The sequence below is a fragment of the Mobula hypostoma genome, chromosome X1, assembly GCF_963921235.1.
Source record: "Mobula hypostoma chromosome X1, sMobHyp1.1, whole genome shotgun sequence".
NCBI lineage: Eukaryota > Metazoa > Chordata > Chondrichthyes > Myliobatiformes > Myliobatidae > Mobula > Mobula hypostoma.
The window spans coordinates 35483815-35506075 of NC_086128.1; the positions used below are offsets into that span (position 1 = coordinate 35483815).

A 22261-nucleotide genomic window follows, 5' to 3' on the forward strand; every position below is an offset into this window, starting at 1 on the left:
CCTCTTTATTTATTTGTAGTCTCCATTGATTTATAAAAGTAACTGAGCCTCTGGGGGCTTCTTGATGAACTCAAAATTACCCAACGTTGGGGCCTACTTGTATGCTTGAAAGTGTTAACGTTCTGGGAAAGTTTCCAGATGGTTAAGACCACTGAGGCGGACAAAGGTCGGCTACTGCTGGAAGAGAGAGTGCCTGGGTGGACTTCTAGCCAGATTAAAGAGTTGAGGGCCGAGAGTGGAAAATGAACCAGTGTTCAGCCCCACAGTCCATGCTAGCCAAGATCCCCCCACCTGTGCCCTTCCCATCTGCCTGCGTTTGATCGATCTCCCTCTCTCCTCACTACTACCATCAGGCAAGAGGTGCAGGAGTCTTGGGTCCCATGCCACCAGGTGTTGCCTGACAACCATCAGGATCCCGCCCGGCGTGGATGGCTTCACTTGCCCCAGTGCTGAAGTGACTACACACCTGTACACTCACTCTCAGGGACTCGGCCTTTGTTATGTGTGGATTATATTGCATTTCCTTATTTTACTGCAAGAAAATTATTCTCAAGGTTGTACATGGCATACATACTTCGATAATAAATTTACCTTGAACTTAGATTAATCTGCTGATATCGACGACACTCAGCCTGAATTGGTATAAGTTCCAGCTCAAGAGAAGAAAAAGCCAGTGTGCTGAATATTTTCAAACAATTTGCAGGATGTCACTCTTTAATAGGCTTGGATTCTTCCAGCAGCATGCGGAACTAGCATTCCAAAATATAACATGTTAAAAATACCAAGCACACAATTGGCAGCTGATTGTTTTTTTTATAAAGGGAATGAAAATAACTCAAAGGAAGTGACTCATGAGGTGATCTCCTCTGGGTCAAATGTGCATTGAGCATCTGTTCTGGTTTGGACACGGAGAGCAGATGCATCTCTGCTAAAGGACTGAAAAAGCTGAAAGGCCCTACGATATCTGAATAACGTTGCCCTTACTGCCTTTGTGTGTATCTCTCTTATCCTTATTTTCCTTCCAATATCCACTTCCATTCCTTTCACTAAGATATTCCCTCATGCATGAGATTGTTCCATTAACACCTCACTTATGCTGTATCCTTCATATCTGAGACCATCACCAATGTGCAAGTACCACACACAACACACAACATGCTAAGTGCTGGACAAACTCAGCGGGTCAGGCAGCATCCGCTGAAGAACTGGACAGTTGAAGTTATGGGTAAACACACTTTATTTGGACTGAGAGCGCAGTCCAAGTTAATGGATACCAGGAAATATGTTTAATATTTTATACCCTTAACTAAGGGGTTAATTGAGGGTTTCACCCAATCTCCAGTGGTGTACTTTGTTTTAATTCATTAACACAACAGCAATTTGTATCTCACACATAGTCATCTCCACCAAGTTTAGAATCATTTATCATTTAATAGAACCAAACAGAGAATATTCAGCAGTTCAGACAGCATCTGGGGCATTAACAATGGCCTGAAGCATTAATAATTTTTCAATACTACATGGCCTGCTGAGCAATTTTCTGCTTTTATTTCAGATTTTTATCACTGGCAGATATTGCTTTCATTTATCATTTTATTTTTGTACACAAATTATCTCAATTATTTATTTATATAATACTCTTAATTTCATAATACTCTACAAAACTCTGGTTAGACCACAATGGGACTTAGGGAATATTATGTTGAATTCTAGTCAGCTCATTATAGGAAGAACGTGGAAGCCTGGGAGAGGATGCAGAGGAGATTTGCCTGGATTAGAGAGCATGCTTTATGTGCAAGTGGTGAGTGAGCGAGGGATTTTCCCTTTGGAGCGAAGGAGCATGAGAGGTGACTCAATAGAGGTGTACAAAATGATAAGAGGTATAGAGAAAATGGACAGCCAGCACTTTTTGCAGTTAAATATTATGGAAATATTACATAAAATGGCCATAATATTTGTTTATCTCACAAATTGGCATCAATTAATTCTGCAATCTTAAGGCAATTATAAAGAACTTTAATGAAGGGAGCAAGAAAGGAGTCTTGATTTTTCATGAGGTCTCCCACTAATGCATTATTTATAAATAACTGCTATGAATAATGGTTATGCACTTCCACTTCCTCAAAATATTTTTTTCCCTGTAACTATTTTCAATCTGTCTGAAATGTGAGAACAATTTCTAATTGTATGTTCAACCCACTGAGTTTGTTTTTATTAGGATTAAGTGTGATTGCAAGAAACTCTTCTGGTGAAGTCATATTTTTCCGTGTGGGTGGCATCATTTTTTGCTTCTATACAACATTTCAGCTGGTTAATCTACCGTTGATTACATCAGCCCCAAACAAGCTCTGTCTGTGGAAGGTGGTAAAATGTTCCCTGACATATCAAATCTGTTAAGCCCTTAGGTGAATCCTCGTCCACTATTCCAACTGCTGGTCTAAACAATTCCAAGAGAACCTTGAAGGACAAACAACACTAAAACTGTGCCAAATGTGCCTTTCTGCTTCTGGTAACGATCCAAGGTGATCACTGCTACTGTATATGGTTACCCAAATACAGATTAGATGTTTAATAGATTTGAATAATGTCTAGCAATTGTGATAGTGGAAGCTGAATACCATAGGACCATAAGATATATGAGCAGAATGAGGCTACTTGGTCCATTGGTTCTGTTCTGCCATTTCATCATGGCTGATTCATTTCCCTCTCAGTCCCAATCTCTTGCCTTCTCCCCATATCTCTTCATGCTCTGACCAATCAAGAATCTATCAACCTCTGCTTTAAATACACTCAGTGACTTGGCCTCCATAGCCTCCTGTGGCAATGAAATCCATAATTCACCACTCTCTGGCTAAAGAAGTTCTCCTCATTTCCGTTCTAAATGGGCATCCCTCAATTCTGAGGCTGTGTCCTCCGGTCATAGACTTCACCAACATAGGAAACATCCTCTCCACATCCACTCTATCGAAGACTTTCAACATTCGCTAGGTTTCAATGTCATCCCTACTCATTTTTCTGAATTCCAATGAGTACAAGCCCAGAGCCATCAAACACTCCTCATATGATAGGTCTTTCAATCCTGCAATCATTTTTGTGGACCTCCTTTGAACCTTCTCCAATGTCAGCCCATACTTTCTCAGATAAGGGGCCCAAAACTGCTCACAGTACTCCAAGTGAGGCCTCACCAGTGCCTTCTAAAGCCTCAACATTACATCTTTGATTTTATATTCTAGTCCTCTTGAAATGAGGGCTAGCATTGTATTTGCCTCCCTCACCACTGACTCAACCTGCAAATGAACCTTTAGGGAATTCTGCATGAGGACTCCCAAGTCCTTTTGCGCATCGGATTTTTGAATTTTCAACTCAGTGAAAAACTCTCAAAAGATAAAAAAAAACTTGAGAAGAAACGGTTCCACTTCCTTGAACTCTGTGACATCCATGTCCTTTTCATTTCTATTGCACCTCTGTACATTGTAATGACTTTTGATTACCGATCTTTATCTTTAAATGCCATACAACTATACATAACACATTGTAAGTTAAAATAAAATATGCTAAAATAGTTTGACTAAAGGTATTTCAAGAAAATTTAATAGAAATATGATTTGTTTTGACAATGTTTTCATAGAAAACACAAATTTAATTCCTTTATTAATTCCAATAGTGTATTTTTAAAAAATGCTTGCTGATAATTTGGTGGAGTTATTGTACATTCTGGTTTCAGTGTGTTTAATTTGGGTTCATTCGCTAAGCAGTACAACCAACATGAGGCATTGAATGTACGAGGGTCAAGACGTTGACTTGGTCCACATTGCTACAAGGACAGCACAGTGAACAAAAGCATTCTCATTTTGCAATATTCTTCTGCTCAGGCAAAACTAACTTCCTACAGCACTCCAGGAGGCCTAAAACAACAGAGGAATAATTAGAAATGCTGAAGATTCTTTGCATTTCCTATTAATTAAATCAATGTGTTGCCTTTGAAAGGAATTTATATTTCACTGACACAGGAGTTGTTCCTCCAACTAAAGCGGTTGGGTATAAGTATCCAACCAAAGTTGAGATGGGTCCAGACCAGCAAATCTTTTCATACTGTGCCCTGAGTCAGCATCATTTCTCCTCACAATTTTCTATGCTGCTCTCCTTTATTAATGTGTTACTAGATTTATTCATGCATAAGTCCTATTGAATCTTAAAAGTAAGATAACTCTTAAGATTCATTTAAGACCATAGGAAATGGGGAAGGGAGAAGGTCATTCAGCTCCTTGAAGCTGTTTTATCATCAAGAGAATAATGGCTGATCCAACATTCCTTATCTAGTTTTCTTCCCTTCTCTGCTGATTTCTTACTGATTAGAAACATATTGCTTTTCAGCATTAAGTACACATAAGGACTGTGTCTCCAAAGCTCTCCGTGGCAGGAAAGTCAAAAGACTCACAATTCTTTCTCATCTCAGTCTTAAATCGACACCTTCTTTTTCAGAGTACATGCCCTCTTACTTCGGACTACTCCAGGAAAGGCGTTGGCTGTTTATCAGACTGTGTAGTTTTTCACCGATTATTTTGTATTTCTTTGTTCTATTATGCACGCCTGCAAGAAAATGAATCTCAGTGTCGTATATGGTCACATATACGTACTTTGATAATGAATTTTCTTTTAACTTTTGAGTCTTATCTGTTCCAAAAGGATGACCGCTCATTCATCCAAGCACCACCAAACAACCTGTTTAACCATCCCTCAGATGTCAAACCCTGTACTCAAGATCATTCTAGTGAACCTTCTCCAAACCAACTCTAATGAAATAATAACTTTCAATAAACAGGGCCTCAGGATTGTTTGCTGCCCTCTTCATTCTGTCCCACTAGTGCTTCGTACAGTTGCAGTTAGGCTCCTACTTACATACTTCAACGCCTATGAAATAAGGGGCAACATTTCACTAGCATTTCCTATTACCTGCTCCAGCTGTACACTAGCTTTTTGTATTTCATTCCTCACGGACTCCAAATCCATTGGTGCTGCAACTTTCTGCAGTTTTTCCTCCATATCAGTAACATTGTCTTTAGTACCCCCTTCCAAAATGAACAACTTCATATTTTCTCCATTATACCCTTTTTGACAGTCACGTAAGTTACCAATATCTTTTCATAAACTGCTAGTACCCATCTTGCAATTCACATTAATATCTATTTTTGCAATTTGGTCGCAGTACGTTTGCTTCCTCCCTCCAAGTGGCAATATAATTCAGTGGCCACTTTATGAGGTAAGCCTGTACACTTGCTCGTTAATGCAAATATCTAATCAGCAAATCATGTGGCAGCAACTCAGTGCAGAAAAACATGCAGACATGGTCAAGAGGTTCAGTTGTTGTTCAGACCAAACATCAGAATGGGGGAGAAATGTGATCAAAGTGACTGTGACTGTGGAATGATCGTTATTGCCAGACAGGATGCTTTGAATATCTCAGAAGCTGCTGATCTCCTGGGATTTCAACACAAAACAGTCTCTAAAGTTTACAAGGAATAGTGCAAAAAACAAAAAAAATCCAGTGAGTGGTAGTTCTGTGGGTAGAAACACCTTGTTAATGAGGGAGGTCTTTACAGAATGGCTGGATGGTTTCAAGCTGACAAGAAGGCAACATTAACACAAAAAACACGCATTACAACAGTTGTACCTCCTGTAACTACTAAAATGGCCACTGAGTGTATATTGTAATCTGTCGAAACCCAGCACTAATACCTATGGTCCTCCACTGGTCACAAGTTGCCAACTTGAAACCTGTTATCCCTATCCGCTACTTTCTGCCTAGCAATCTCTATCCATGCCAGGTTTTACCTCTAACACCATGGGCTCCTACCTTGTGACTTAACAACTTATGAGTTGCCTCATCAGGGCACCTCCTGCAAGTACAACGGTACCTGCTGGTTGCCTTCTATCCACTCTAATCAAGACTTCCTCAAAAGACTCTAATACATTTGTCAGACACAATTTGTCTCTCATTAATCCAGGTTGACTCTGCGTGATTAATCAGTATTTTTTAAAATGTGCTGCTGTTACTTCCTTCATGCAAAATTTTTGTGACAATAACAGTTAATTGCCCAGGGTTATCTACTTTTTGCCTCCCTTCCCTTTTGCATATCACATTGGCAGATTTCCAACCCTCTGGCATTTCTCCAGAATCTCAGGATATTTGGAATATTACAACTATTTTAGTAACCATTTCTTTTATAATCCTAAGATGCAAGCCATTTGGGCCGGGGGCTTATCAGCTTTTAAACTCTTTAGTTTGCCTAAAACTATTTCTCTAGTGATGCTGATAATACTTAATTCCCCCAGTATTAATGGGGCATTTGTTGTATCTTCTATTGTTAAGACTGATGCTGTTTACTTGGTCCCATAACTATTTCTGCAATCTCATTCCCTCATGCCCTAGTTGACTCTTTTTTAAAGATTAGCTTTATTTGTCCTACGTACATTGACACATAACGGTGAAGTGTGTCTGAAACACAGTGAAATGTGCACTCTCACTTGAGCTCTCTCTTTCTTTTTATAAAGAAATGTTTATTGGCTGATTCTATCTTCCTCACTAGATTACACTCTCAGTTTGTTTTCTCTCTCGTCAGCATCTATGCTTTTTTGTCCGGCTTCACTGGATTCCTAATTTATCTCAGTCTCTGTGTCCACTGCTAACTTTTACCATTTGTATGTTCTTCCTCTTTCAACTTAAGCCCTTAAGACTGAGTCATTTGGGTATATTTAAAGCAGAGGTTGATAAGTTCTTCATTAGTAAGGGGGGGTCAAAGGTTATGGGGGTAAGGCAGAAGAATGGGGTGAGAGTGTTAAAAAATAAGCCATGATGGAATGGTGGAGTAGGCTCAATGGGCTGAATGGGATAACTCTGCTCCGATATCTTATGGTCCTTAACTTGCTGGGTAGGCCAAAGCTGGTTCATCCCTGCCTCAAAATCTTTCCTTCCTTTCGGGTGTATTTTTCAGAGGGTCCTGAATTACCTCCTTATATCTTTCATTCCTTGCCTTCTGTCTGTTCCTTTAAACTATCTAACCAGTTCAATTCAGCCATTGCAATTTCCTGTTATTTCAGTTAAACCGTTCGATTTCAATGTAAATGCCTCACTCTCAGTGAATATGAAACAAAGTACTTTTGCTCCAAGAATTTGATGGTTGGGTGCATTTCATATATTCCTGAAAAATATCCCATGAAGCCAGATCTGAGCGCACAAGTAATTATATCAAATGATCTTGAAATCTACAAATGTTTCAGTTTCCTTTTCACAACATTGAAGTTTCCAGTCAGGTCACATGTGTGAATAGAATTTCAATGTTTACTCATGGGACTCACTGGCCAATTATTCTGGCTTTATGTGATAATAACTTTTAATTACATTTTGCAATCTGAAAGCAAAGTTTTCTGCAACCCGATTAATGGGTTAGGTTATGAGTTCAAATATAATTAATGCTGAATAGTTTGTTACTATGGAAACTGCACCCTAATCCAAGAAGTACTGCAGCCAATTTAGCTTTTATTTTGATGTGTACATAGTTTGAGTCTTTAGTCAACCACAGTTGAGCCCCAAGTTAGCTAAAGGTTGGTGAAATGAAAAGAAGAGCTTGACTTGTTAGTCACAGCCACATGCCATCAGGTAGAAGGTACAAAAGCCTTGGGCCCTGCACCACAGCTTCAGGAACAATTATTACCCTACAATTATCAGGTGCCTGAACATGTGTGGATACATTTATTCATTTCTTTTCTGATCAGCATCCCTGAGGCCTGATATGGTCATTCTGTCAGAAACCTTGAAGCAGGTGGTCATGGTAGAACTGACAGATCCTTGGGAAGACCAGATTGAGGTGGTGTTTGAGCTTAAGAAATCCAAATACCAGGAGCTGGTAGAGTAGTGCCAGAGACAGGGGTGGAGGGCACGATGTGAGCCTGTAGAGGAGGGGTTTAGAGGTTTTGCTGGTTGCTCGCTCTACAGTACCTACTCTCTCCGTGGCATTACGGGGGCTGCACAGAAAAGAGCCATCAGGACTGTCACAAAGGCTGCTGAGTAAGCCTCCAGATGGCCATAGATAAAGAGGTCTGACCCATGGACTAGTGATGCTGGGACACAACCCTGGCTGGGTTGTCTGGCTAAGAGTGTCTGATGTTGAAAGACCTGAAACACCCACTGACCCCAGGTTACATCACTGATGTGTTCCAGCACATCCCAGGATGTACCTCAGCATCATGAACTGATTCTATGACCCACAGACTCACTTTTAATGACTCTTTACAACTCATGTTCTCAGTATTATTTTTATTTGCACAGTTTGTCTTCTTTTGCACACTGGTTGTTTGTCAGTCTGTCTGTTCATGTATACTGTAGCTTTTCATAAAATTCTATTGTACTTTTTTTATTTTCCTGTAAAAGCCTGGAAGAAAATGAATCTCAAGGTAGTATATGGTAACATATACTCTAGGTACTTTGATAATTAAATTTGCTTCGAACTTTGAACATACCTTCACCTTGCTACCAGAAGTGGACATTAGTTATTTCTCTCCAGGAGATCTGTCAGCAGCTTTACTAATTCAGTGTGAGATTTAAGCAGTGGACCTATGCCCCTTAAGACTAAAAGAATGTTGTTCATACACATTTCAGACCAAAACAAATAGAAGAAAGATTGCATGAGTGTACTCACTGTATCATAGGCTGCTAGAACCTTCCTGAGAAGGTCTGGAATTGGACCCTGTGCCTCCATGGAAGGATACTGTTCGCTGAGGTTCAGTGTCACCAACATCGTGTTATCACTGTTCAGTAACCATGACGACAGAGTTAGAATGCATTGCTTCATGTTCGCCGCAGGAGTCAGACCACACAACTCTTTAAAAGAGACCATGGCATTCTGTATAAAATACAAACCCATCCATAAAATATACTGTAACACCAGTTATAGGCATCTGAACTCATGCAACAAAATCGTTTGCATCAGGATTTTTATAATTGATTAATAATGGAACAGAACAAAAAGTCATTTTCAAGAGGACGTGAAATCTTATTCTAGGAGTTGATCTTAACAAATAGCCCAGAATTTCTACCTACTACAAACCTGCAGGAATTTACACTCATAGAAGTTAACCATGTCATCATTATGAACTCCAACATTTATTTAGTATGCATAATATTGTAGTGAAGTATTGAATGTGAATTCAGCTGAACAATACGACTTCTGTTGCTGCTCCATCACATTCAGTACCCTGAGGAGACATTGGCATGGTTCAGTGCTGCGTGTCTCATGTTTATGAGGCGGAATGGTGGCATTGTCGGCAGTGGGCAGCACCAAGTATTGTCCAACCCACTGAGTACATCTTAGTCTTTCACATCACCCTCCCAGCCTCTTTTCTATCACAAGATGATCACCCACTACAGTAAAACTCCAGTAATGCAGCACACCCAGGGCTTCAGTGATGATGGTCTGGTAGGTTTTCCAAACTATTAGATTTTAATCTGGGTAAAGAATTTCCAGCTTCTGTTGACTAAATATTATCCAATGGCAAGGAACTGCTGACTAACAATTACTTTGCAGAATTCTTGGCAGATATTTTTAGTTCCCTCTTTCAGAATCAGCCCACCTGTGGTTCACTGGGACATGTACTCCCTCAACCTGTGGCTAACTGAGCAGATTTAATTTCTCATTACATGAGTGACTTGAGCTGAAATACAGTACAAGTTCCTGTTCTGTATAGCTCTATGATGCATCTCATGAATGAGTTACTAAACTCATGTTTCCAAGAAGATTACCAGGTACAGTAAAAAATACAGTATACTACCTCCTAAAGATTCATAATTAACATCTCAACATTTGCTCGGTTCATTTTTTGTATATATGTTGCACAGTTAATTCAGATTTGTTGTTGATTTCAATAGTGGGAGAGTCTAGAACCAAAGAACACAGCCTCAGTAAACAATGATGCCCCTTTAGAACAGAGATGAGGAGGAATTTCTTCTGCCAAAGGGTGGTGAATCTGTGGAATTCATTGCCACAGACAGCAGTGCAGGCCAAGTCATTGGGCATATTTAAAGCAGAGGTTGAAAGAGTCTTGATTTTTTTTTCATTGACATACAGCAAGGAGTAAGTCCTTCCGGCCCATCGAGCTGTGCTATCCAACGATTCCTCAGTTTAATCATGAGACAATTTACACTGACCAATTAACCTACCAACCAGTACATCTTTGCACTGTGGGAGGAAACCCACATGGTCATGCCTTACAGACAGCAGCATGAACTGAATCCCGATCATTGGTAATGCAATCCGTTGTGCTAACTACTATGCTACCATGCCATCCCACACAAGGGCATCAAAGGTTACAGGGAGAATGCGGTTGAAAGGGAAAATCAATCAGCCATGATTGAATGGCAGACCAGACTCAATAGGCCGAATGGCTTAATTCTGCTCGTATGGTCTTATTCCAGTGAACCAGGTAATTTGAAGGCAATGTGGCAACCAGGTCTGAGGAGTGTTGGTGGGAATGCGGGAACCAGGCACAAATGAGTGGAAAAGGATTGTGGGAATCAGAGCCTTGGTCTGTTAGAGTGGGTGCAGGAAACAGAGTCCCGGTAGGTGGAGTAGGAGGGTGGGAAAAATTGTCAGTTGATACTTAACCATTGGGAGTTTGGAACTGATTTGCGATCTCCATCTTGATGCTGGGTTTAGACCAGAAATATCGACAATTTAGACCATAAGACATAGGAACAGAATTAGGCCATCTGGCCCATCGAGTCTGCTCCACCATTCAATCATGGCTGATCCTTTTTTCCTTCTCCTCCTCAACCTCAATTCCTGGCCTTCTCCCCACAACCTTTGATATCATGTCCAATCAAGAATCTATCAATCTCTGCCTTAAATAGACCCAACGACCTGGCCACCATAGTTGCATGTGGCAACAAATTCCACAAATTCACCACCCACTGGCTAAAGAAATTTCTTGCATCTCTGTTTTGAAAGGGCGCCCCTCTATCCTGAGGCTGTGCCCTCTTGTCCTAGACTCTCCCACCATGGGAAACATCCTTTCCACATCTCCTCTGTCTAGGCCTTTCAACATTCGAAAGATTTCAATGAGATCCCCCCTCATCCTTCTAAATTCCAGCAAGTACAGACCCAGAGCCATCAAACGTTCCTCGTATGATAACTCTTTCTTGCCTCCCCCCCCCCACCCCCCACAGATACTGCTTCACCTGCTGTGTTCCTTCAGTGGATTGTTGGTTGCACTAGATTCCAGTATCTGCAGTCTCTGTTGTTTGGGATTTCAGAGTCATCAGAAGGCAGTATAATGGACTATTACTGCACTTGATAACTGCCTTATAATGAGCAGGCTGAGGCCAGAGAGGCTTTGAAGAGTTGCAATGAGAAAATAAATCTGCTCAGTTAGCCAATAGCTGAGGAAGTAAGACATGTCCCAGTGAGCCACGGGTGGGGCTGACTTTAGAAGGGAGAAGGGAGAAAATCAGCCAGGAATCCTGCAAGTAATTATTATCCAAGAGTTCCCTGCTGCTGAATAATATCTAGTGACAGAAACAAGAAACCCTGTATCCAAGTTACAACTATCCCCCTCAGACAAACAGCTTGGCAAGTTCATATAGCTATTTTTTATTCATTTAGAAGAACAGCGAATGAACAGGCCCTTCTGGCCCAGAAATCCGCACCATCGATGAGAGGCATTGATCGTGTGGATAGTCAGAGGCTTTTTCCCAGGGCTGAAATGGCTTGTACAAGAGGGCACAGGTTTAAGGTACAGAGGAGATGTCAGGGGTAAGTTTTTTATGCAGAGAGTGGTGAGTGCGTGGAATGGGCTGCCGGCGACGGTGGTGGAGGCGGATACAATAGGGTCTTTTAAGAGACTCCTGGATAAGTACATGGAGCTTAGAAAAATAGAGGGCCATGGGTAACCCTAGGTAATTTCTAAAGGTAAGGACATGGTCAGCACAGCTTTGTGGGCCGATGGGCCTGTATTGTGTTGTAGGTTTTCTATGTTTCTATCCAACTACACTCATGACCAATTAACCTACTAACCCATACGCCTTTTGAATGTGGGAGGAAACCGTAGCACTCGGAGGAAACCTGCATGGTCACAGGGAGAATGTACAAACTCCTTACAGATAGTGGTCGCTGGCGCTATAATAGCATTATGCTAAACACTGTGCTGCATGCTTCCCCTCCGGCCACATCAATGAGAAATCAAGGGAAGGCTCCTCTCACATGCCTTTCAGGACATCTCCAAAGCACTTAACAAGTTATTGAAGTTGGCAAGAGAAGAAATGCAGTTTTATGATTTTTTATGCACAGAAAGCTCCCTAAAACAGAAATATGTTGATAATGGATAGTGTGAGGGAATAAATATTGACCAGGATCATGTGCTTGCTCTCCATTACAATATGTAGCCACCTGGGAGAGTAGGTGAAGCTTCCTAGGAAAGTAGGTGCTCGATTGAAGTCTCATGTAAAATATAGTACCTCTGGCAATAGAGTGCTTTGCTCAGCATTGCAGTATAATATCAACCTACATACTTCTCATATAAAGTTTGAATCTTCAGCCCCAGGGCTATCAATTGAGACAGGTCTGAATGAGATACAAAAGAGTGAGGTAGCAAGTCAAAAAACCCGAAACACTTCAGGTATTACCATTGAATGGGATTGCATGACGGATGCTCACAATAGGGAAAAGTATGGGAAATGTTCCTCTGCAAAGTTACCTCAGTTATGAGAATAGATAAGGAGACGTAGGTTTAATGTTACTAAAAATATAAAGTGCTGGAAGAACTCAGAGATTCAAGCAGCATCTGTGGAGGCAAAGGGATGGTCGATGTTTCAGTTTGAGATTCTGCCCAAGTGTCTTGATCCAAAAAATTAACCAGCTGTGACATGCCCTCTTCTCATTACCACCTTCAGGGAGGAGGTACAGGAGTCTGAAGCCCCACACTCAAGATTACAGAAACAGCTTCTTCCCTCTGCCATCAGATTCTGAAGGGTCCGTGAGCTCTTGAACACCAGCTCGCTATTCCTCTTTTGCACTATCTATTTATATTCAACTTACAGAAATTTGTTAGGCCTGCACTGTAGTGCTGTCACAAAACAATACATTTCGTGACTTACACCAGTGACTATAAACCCGATTCTGACTCTGGTCCTGATTCAGATTCATCCCTTTGCCTCCACAGATGGTACCTGTCTCATGGCATTCTTCCAGCTCTTAAATTTTTGCTTCAGGTGCCAGCATTTGCAGCCTCTTGTGTCTCCTGTTTCAACATTAATAAAGCTGTAAGCATGAAATTCCTCATGCAAAGAATGGTTAAGAGTTAGAGTGGATAAAAGAAAAGAGCACTGGAAACAGAAATCCTGCAGGCATTAAAGAGTCATTTAAATGCTCCACCATAGGGTTCCTGTAGATGGGTCCCATGTCCTTAACGGGATATCTAAATTGGGCTGAATGGCATTTCTAATTTGCAATTGTATTTTGCTGATGAGAGGGGTGGGACAAGCGAAAGAAAACTGGAGGAAAATGGAAGAGAAATGCCAAATAACACTAATTGTAATACAAACCATACCTGTACATTTTCTCGGAAGTCCATTGCTTCGCGTAAGGGCTGAGTAGCTGCTCTAAAGACCTCATCGATAACTTTGATCCCTACAGTTTTGGTGGATGTGTATTCTCTGGCCTTTTTTCCCTTGCGAACAGAAAGCCCCCTTTTCTGGGACTTCCCGCCACCTCGTCGATTGCTAACGGCCACATGTATAAACAAGCTTGAGTGTGGAAGAAACTCTCCTGTCAAGGACTGAAGAGGCACGTGTCTGTATCCTGCCTGCAGACATTCAAAGGGTATGGTGTATTGCGCAATGAATTCGTCCCCGATGTAGTCATCGTCTAGAACTACAAAGCGTAAGAGAGCAAGCTCCGGCAAATTAATTTGAAACTCAAAGCTCTCATCAAAGATAGGATTGTCATCATGCTGAGTCACTGTCTTAGTCCTTTGCTCTGAGCAATCAGCTGGAATCCCATGGATCTCCACATACACATATGGTTCTACAACATCCCCCTTGGCTGCAGAGCCTTTAGGCTTGGGCAGGTTTTGTCCACTAATGATTTTAATATGAAGAAGCTGGGCTGAAACTCCTGGCAAAGAATCCTTTGCATTGGCACTGAAGTAGGATACCTCTTCCCTCATGATGGCAGGACGGAGTACATACCCACAGTTTCCATTCTGTCGAAACCAGCCAATGTTGAGGTCCATCATTAGCCCAGGAGTCTGATAGTTCATAGCCACCATCTGGCAACCACATTTCCAAAAGTCCTGGGGATTCATATTACTGGCATCGATTCTCATGGGGCTGGGGTATACCCTGGACAAGAACTTTTTATTGTAAATCACAAAGTCCTCTGGATATTCATTGGCAATTCTGCTTGCTACCACCTCACTGAATGAGCAAATTTCCCAGTATTTCTGATTTCTCCTGGAAACCTCAAAGTCCCTAAACTGCACTGACTTACAGAAGCTCACCAGGTCGGAGAGCTCTTTCGAAAGCCTCAGCTTTCTTTCTGGGGGTACAGTCAATTGATCTGCACTGTCTTCAACCATGCTTTGGCACATTTCAATCCCTTCGTCTTCATCACTAACATCTCCTTCAGAATCAGAATAATTCCCAGGCAACTTCTTTCCTTTAAGGAGAATCTTTCCCTTGAGTTGTTCTGGTGATGGGAGATAATTGCCCTCTGGATCTGGAGGATCCACGTGTAATCTATCCCCCAGTATCTTCTTGATATGTTGAGCCATCACTTTCTGCTGTTGGACGGAGCACCGTGTCACCAAACAGAGAATCAGTGGGTGCTGTGACGCTACAAAAGCATACTTATTTATCACATCAATCACTGTCCGAAAGGGTATTTGTGCCGTCACCAAGTTGCCGGCATAAATCAGAGGTTCATTATCTGGGCCATCCCAAACCACAAGTTCAATGCTACGGCAGCCCATTTTCAAAGCTCGTATATACCCATTAACGTCTGAGGAACCCCAGAAATGGTCTTCCAGCAGACAAGCATTATGGGAAGAATTAATGTAGTAATGAGACAAAGGCTGAGTCATATCTTGACACACGTTTTCATGTTGTAGATCAAAGAGGTGGCACTCAAGTGATAAAAGGTAATTTGTAAAACCATCTATGGAAAGGAAACCTTTCTCCTGACCTTCTTGCGATGGTTCATATTTGCGAATGGTTTCCAAGCACATCTCTTCCGTCAAGCCCTCCATTCCTTGCTCTACATCCAGGAACAACATAAGGTCCTTGGAGTCAAGCCATTCTTTATTACTGGAGAACTGTACAAGCAGAAAATATATCTCTGGCCGGGTGCAGAGTTCACAGTAAGCCTCAGTGAAGGTCTCCAAGGTAACTTCGGTCCCGAGTTTGTCCTTTGCCTTCTGCAGTTCTTTAAATTTCAGCTCAATTTTTGTTGTCTTTATCCCAGGACTCAAACCTTTAATGAGTTGGACTGCCCTAGTCAGTGGAATGAGACCTTGAGTACCATCATCTGCTGCATGAAACACTGATTTCAGCCAGGAAGACCTCAGGCTGTTTTGGTTTGACTCTGTCACGTGAAGTGTATGTTTTCCATATGACACCAGGTACCTCAGTCCCATAACCCAAGTGTTCACAATATCAGCAGAACTAGCAACCAAATCCAATGATTCATAGTTCTCCCCGTAAATAATCGAGAAAGCACATTCATCAGAAAATTGGTCTGAAATCCCATTACTGCGAAGCACAGGAGTCTTCTTTCCCAATCTCACTTCTTTGATGGACTTTATTTCAATTTTTGCTTTGTCAGAGTCCTTTTTGGATGGCTCCCATCTCAGCGACCTCATATCAGAATCAAGAATGAAGTAACGGTTGTACACTCTGGAATTTGAGCGAATCTTCTTCATCTCACATCCCTCCAGCATGAAGGAGATACAGGCTGCAGTGCTGTTGATTTTGCGATCGTTGGGCATACTGCTGAAAGAGACCGTCTTTTTCCTGTCCTGCCTTTGCCGTGATCCATCCTGAAACAAATAAAACAGAATTATGTAAAACATTCATTCACAGTTGGTTGACAGCAGTATCCAATAAGATGGCTGCACTGAATGTGGCAAATATATATTATGTTAAATAAAATCACTTGAAGGTTATGTCCATTTGTTAGCCATATCTAGCTCCCCACTTTCAAAGGGAAGATGGACTTACATACCATGGCTTTTGTAATAAGTATATGTTTGGCTCATTTTGAAATGTAATGGCTTTCTAGCTACACTTTCTCAAGGGCCATTTGTCATCCTCATGACTTACATATCTAACCCAAAGCAGATTTCCCACAGAAAACTGAAAGCCATTTATAATAATTATTTTACAGAAAATAGGTTCTAATAGGTGTCAGTGAAGCCCAGTGTGGTCTGTCCCAATCCATTACTCACTCAAACTACATCTGCAAAATTGCACGTGTGCCGGTCAGCCAAAGAAACAAATGTGAGTTTTTCAATGACCTGAAATATCTTCTGCAGTTGCAAAACATACATCAACTGTGTGGGCTTTAAATTGCTTTCAGCAGAAAATGAGGAAAAAACACTCTCAAAATGTCACTTAGATAAGAAGATTAGGAGAAATTCATTCAGCATCCCATCCCAAGCCCATTTTCAGTCAAATTTACCCTTCTGCAGATCTCCAACTATTTCTGTAAGCCTATGATTTCTGAGAAGCCTGCTGAAGAACAGGTGGTAAAAAGATAAATTCTTGTAAATTATCAATATCTTTTGATCTGGTTTGAATGAAAAGCAGAGAAGCAATCTCTGGGAGGTGACAAACAGACTACTAATACACCTACACTAACTCTGTAATAAACTCTTAATACTTACAACTGAAAATGGAGCTTGCTGCAATAATGATAACCCGATGTTAGCTTTAATATTATAACTTATCTCTTAAAAGCAGGCAATTGAACAATTTATTTTTTATTGTATTTCTAAAGAAGAACAATTTGCATCTTTTATTGCCTTTCTTTACAGTGTCAGAACATCCTAAGATACTTCATGGTCATTGTCATTACTTTGGGAATAAAATCCGTATTGTAATGTAAGAAAAAGTGAATCACAATCAGAATTGGGTTTATTATCACTGAAATTTGTTGTGTCATGAAATTTTTTGTTTTGCAGCAGCAATACAGTGTAATACATAAAATATACCAGAAATTACAATACGAAATATATATAAAAATTAAACGTAGTGCAAAAAGTGAGCAAATATAGTGAGGTAGTGTTCATCAGTTCATTGTCCATTCAGAAATCTGATGTTGGAAGGGAAGAAGCTGTTCCTAAAAGGTTGAGTGTATGTTTTCAGGCTCCTGTACCTCCTCTCCGATGGTAGTAATGAGAAGAGTGGGTGGTGGGGGCGGAAGTGACAATCTAATAGCAGAAAACAGAGCCACACAAAGAGGAATTTGTCCTCAGTCAGGAGTGTTGTGCTTGCATTTTTATTTCAGTTATTGATGAACATTGATATTGTGGACATTGATGAAAAGGCCAGAAGTCACAGTCACTCAGAAGGTGATATTGGGGGAGGGTTATTCCAGGACTTAAAACTCACAATGATGAAGGAATGGTGCCAGGATAGTGTGATTTACTGAGGAGCCTTCAGGCAATCCACCTGCTCTCCTTGTCCTTTCTGGTGGAAGTGGTCATAGCTTTATAGCCAAAGCTGTCAGAGTCATTGGAACTGTTTCTGTGACTGCATGTTCACTTCAAATGAGGCAAACTGGCAGGTGGAGTATAACGTTCAATCAGTACCATGTATTTAGCCTTTAAGTATTTCTACTCCAGTCCATCGGGCCCTGGGTTATTTTAGACTGTTAGTCAAAGTATGTTGTGTAGCTATCTCAATATAGACGGCACGGTAGTATAGCGGTTAGTGTAACGCTGTACGGCGGCAGCGATCTGGGTACATTTCCCGCTGCTGTCTGTAAGCAGTTTGTACGTTCTTCTCATGACTGCACATGGTTTTCCTCCGGGTTGTCCAGTTTCTCCACATTCCAGAGACATACAGGTTAGTAGGTTAATTGGCCACATGGGTGTAATTGGGCGGTGCGGACTCATTAGGCCGGAAGAGCCTGTTACTGTGCTGTACCTCCAAATAAAATGAAATAAAAGATATATAACTGATGAAGGCAACACAGAATTTTCAATTGTTAAATAAAATTAACATTGTTACATACAGAAAAAAAACCTCAATCTAACTGAAAGCAATAGGAAAGTTTAGCCTGGTAGTACAACTAAAAGGGATTCCTGCTGTTCAAAGGAACTAAACAGAGACGAGTCATGACATTGGGATTTTCTGAGGGTTTACAGCCATGGTCTTGTATTGCCAATTATTGTGCTGTCATGGTGCACAGAAATGGAGTTGGGTAGACCATGGAACAGAAATAGGAACTCACAACAGCATTGTGGTAAATAATAGAAAATGTGTTACTTTAGTTGCATAAATATGAAACTATTGAGTGTAAAAATTCAATTGAATATCTCTTGAATAGCACAACTGTGTTGTCTCCATGTATGTGCCTATTTTTGTCTTCTATTGTGAACAAACTATAATGTTACCAGATGTCTTCCTGTGATCCTCCTAGGTCCGCTATCTTCAGCAACAGATCACTGATCAACTTGCAATGGCTTCCTGGTTTCAAGCTTGTGACGTGCAGGTATTTCAAAGCACCAAAGCTGTTCCTCCCCATAGAGCTATTTGTATCCAGATGCTGCCAACGATAACCTTTGTTTAACAGCTTGAGGTGAAAGGTGAGGCTAGCAACTCAATAGCACTTAAAAGATGACAAGATTGCATTTTATTTTTTCCCTCAACCATTTCTTGGCTCTATTTTAAACCAATCATGTTCATCACACTTCAGATAAAATCAGTTGGTAAAGTGACAGCTAGGTTTGAGTTGCAAAATAGACCTGCAGGTTGAAGTATGTTCAGTTCCAATAAATTGTGATTTACTGAAGAAAACCAAATGACCATGCTCACTGTAAGTGTCCACTTTATTTAATAGACGATGCTAGTATGAAGCTATGAAGCAGCTTACCAACTGTAACATTGTTCAGATATCAGGAATTTCATCCATTGACATGTTAAACTAGTCATTCACCACAACCAGTGGGAATTCATTAACTAAACATATTTCTGATCATCAGTCCCTTTTGGCTCTGAGATGAAATTCTATTGTTTGGCCTTTTAACTAACACTCTGCCTATCCGAACCAAATCATAATATTATTCATGAAGTGAATTGTTAGAACATCACAGGATTAGCAAACCCCTTTTTGTAGTTGCCAACCCAATAGATATTTCTGGTCCCTTCTGTAGCTTCAAATATGGTTTAATTAGGGTTCTTTAGAATTGAGAAAAATGCTCACATAATCTAAATCATTGCACGGTATTAAAAAGACATCTGATTTATTCCTAAACTTAAAAATAATTAATTTTCTTACTCTCAGAGTTATTTCACAAAATAATTCTTTATTTACCACGTGCTTCAGTGGCCAAGGAATTCTGCTTCACTGGCACGATATAGAAATATTATTGATGTCTTTTTTCTATAGACCAGTGAAGACCCAGAAGAGTAGAGAAAACACAGGACATATAAGATTGCCCTACTGTATTAGTACTGTATAAGGAAACATGCTTCCTGCTAGGCACACATTCTAGATTACTGCAGAACTCTTCTAATCTCCTGCTGAAATAGTTAATGCTAATGCAGGTACCACAAAGCTTGGTCAGACACCCTGAGCCAATAGGCTGGTCCTGGACTTATTTCCTGGCATAATTTACATATTACTATTTAACTATTTATGGTTCTATTACTATTTATTATTTATGGTGCCACTGTAACAAAAACCAATTTCCCCTGGGATCAATTAAGTATGACTATGACTATACAGGGAATATCAAGATTCAGCCTTGTTCTCACATTAAACAAGCCTGTCATCAGACAGTGTCAGTAAACAAAGCTCAATATCTTTGTAAGGGAGGATCCCTACTTGCCTTAGATTGTCAAGGAAAAAGCTCAGAAGAATCATTCTTCGCACTTAAAAACCACGCATTCTAAAAACAATTCAATTCACAAGTAACTCAAGTCACCTTTTTTGAAGCTTAGCATGCACAAAATTGGACCGAAGGTATCTGTGGAATTTAGCAGACTCTCCGCCTGTTTTAGGATGTCCACTGTGTGTCCCTGACTCCGTTCTGATCCTTAGAATCATGATCAAACCCACTGCCCATTTCCTGCAGCGCTTCCTTATGCTGTGGTGCTTGTCTCAACTAAAAGAAGAAGGGAGGAGTAGGACTGGGACGATCATTGCTGCAAGGAATTTACAGACATCTTTTGGAAATTCTAACAACAGATTTGCCATTTAAGCAAATCCAAAATAGTTGCTGTAGACATTTGAAATCACACTGAGACCTACTTCAGGACAAATTAATATGCCTGCCTCTTGCAGGTGTGTGACATGCCAGAAGCCACACTGGTAGGGATATCAATAGCCAACATTGTCCCAACTTAATTGGCTAGATGTCATCAAAAAGCTGGAGGCTACAAAGTAAGAGGAAACACCTTGCAAAACCAGTGCCGCTAAATTCCTACCTATCACATTAACCTCTCATTTCTTGCTGCCTCAGTAAAGCAGCCAGATAAACAAAGACCACACCCAACCCAGACATTCTCTCTTCCCACCTCTCCTACTAGACAGAAGGTACAAAAGCCTGGAAGTACATACCACCAGGTTCAAGGGCAGCTTCTATCCCACTGTTAGCAGGCTCTTGAATGGATCTTTTGTACAATAAGATGGACTCTTGACCTCACAATCTACCTCTCATGGTCCTGCATTTTATCGTTTACCTGCACTGCACTCTTTTGGTAGATTTTACACTTTATTGTGCATTGTTATTGTTTTACCTCATTCTAGATCAATGCACCATGCAATGATTTGATCTGTATAAACAGTATGTAAGACAAACTTTTCACTGTATCTTGGTACATGGTCCAATAATAATTCAATACCAATACCATTACTAAAAACCTTGTCGGATACTGTCAGCCTTTACATTTCAGCTCTCAGAGCTGCTACATTTGAAATCCATTTCTGGTCACCATACATGTCCCATTCCCTATTAAATCTCTCCCCCTCACCTTAAACCTATGTCCTTTAGTTGTTGATTACTCAACCCTGGGAAATAGTTTGTGCACATTCACTCTGTCTATGCCTCTCATGATTCTAGACACCTCTACAAGATCAGACATCATTCTCATATGCTCCAATAAGTCTCGATTTTCTCAACCTCCCTCCATAACTCAGACCCTTGAATCCTAGTAATCTCCTCTGCGCTCTTTCAAGCTTTCCTATAGCAGGGTGACCAATACAGAACATAATATTCTAAACATGAGAAAATCTGCAGATGCTGGAAATCCAAGCAACACACACAAAATGCTTCATTAGGCCTGGTTCTCGGCCTGAAACATCAACTGTTTACTCCTTCCATACCTGCTGAGTTCCTCAAGCATTTTGTGTGTATTGCACAATATTCTAAATGTGGCCTCATCAATATCTTGTACAATTGCAACATTTCATCTCAATTTCTATACTAAATGCTCTGACTGGTGAAGGCCAGCATGCCAAAAACCTTCTTCGTCAACCTGTCTACTTCTGATGTCCCTTTCAGGAAACCCTGTACTTGTACTTCTAGGTTGTTCTGTTCTACAACACTTGTCAGGGTCCTACTGTTCACTCTGAAAGTCCTGCTCTCATTTGTCTTCCAAAAATGACTTCTCCAAGGTAATCATTTCGAATATCCGAAAATCCACCAATTTTGAATTTACTCCACAAATGAGCCCCCACAACTTTCCTAGCATAGATTCCAAACTGCAATGCATGTCATATGCCCAATGTAAAGCATTTTACAATGTTAATTGTCCTGTATAATTGTATATGATCGCCTATACACTCACAAGTGGTTCATATAATACAACAATCTATGTTGATTCACTCAAACCACAACTGATTATAAACTAAAAACAGATCTCTATAAAATGGTCCCTCCAACCTAATAGTGTGTCTCTGCTGTTTAGAACTTCTATGTATGCAATAGCTCATTCTAAAGATCTTTTTCAGGAAACCATTTAGTTTACAAAAGGCTGAAAGTTGGAATG

At 40.6% G+C, this 22261-nt stretch overlaps 1 protein-coding gene across 5 annotated transcripts in view; it reads right to left on the minus strand.

Moving 5' to 3' along the window:
• plcl5 (phospholipase C like 5) overlaps positions 1–22261 on the minus strand; it is a 268767-nt gene that overhangs the window by 92591 nt on the left and 153915 nt on the right. For all 5 annotated transcript variants that reach the window (XM_063038099.1, XM_063038100.1, XM_063038102.1 and 2 more), the window contains 2 exons: positions 13597–16083; positions 8697–8900 (listed from right to left, as the gene is read on the minus strand). In XM_063038099.1, the coding sequence (XP_062894169.1) occupies positions 8697–8900; positions 13597–16083 (2691 nt within the window). The remainder of the gene's footprint in view (positions 1–8696; positions 8901–13596; positions 16084–22261) is intronic.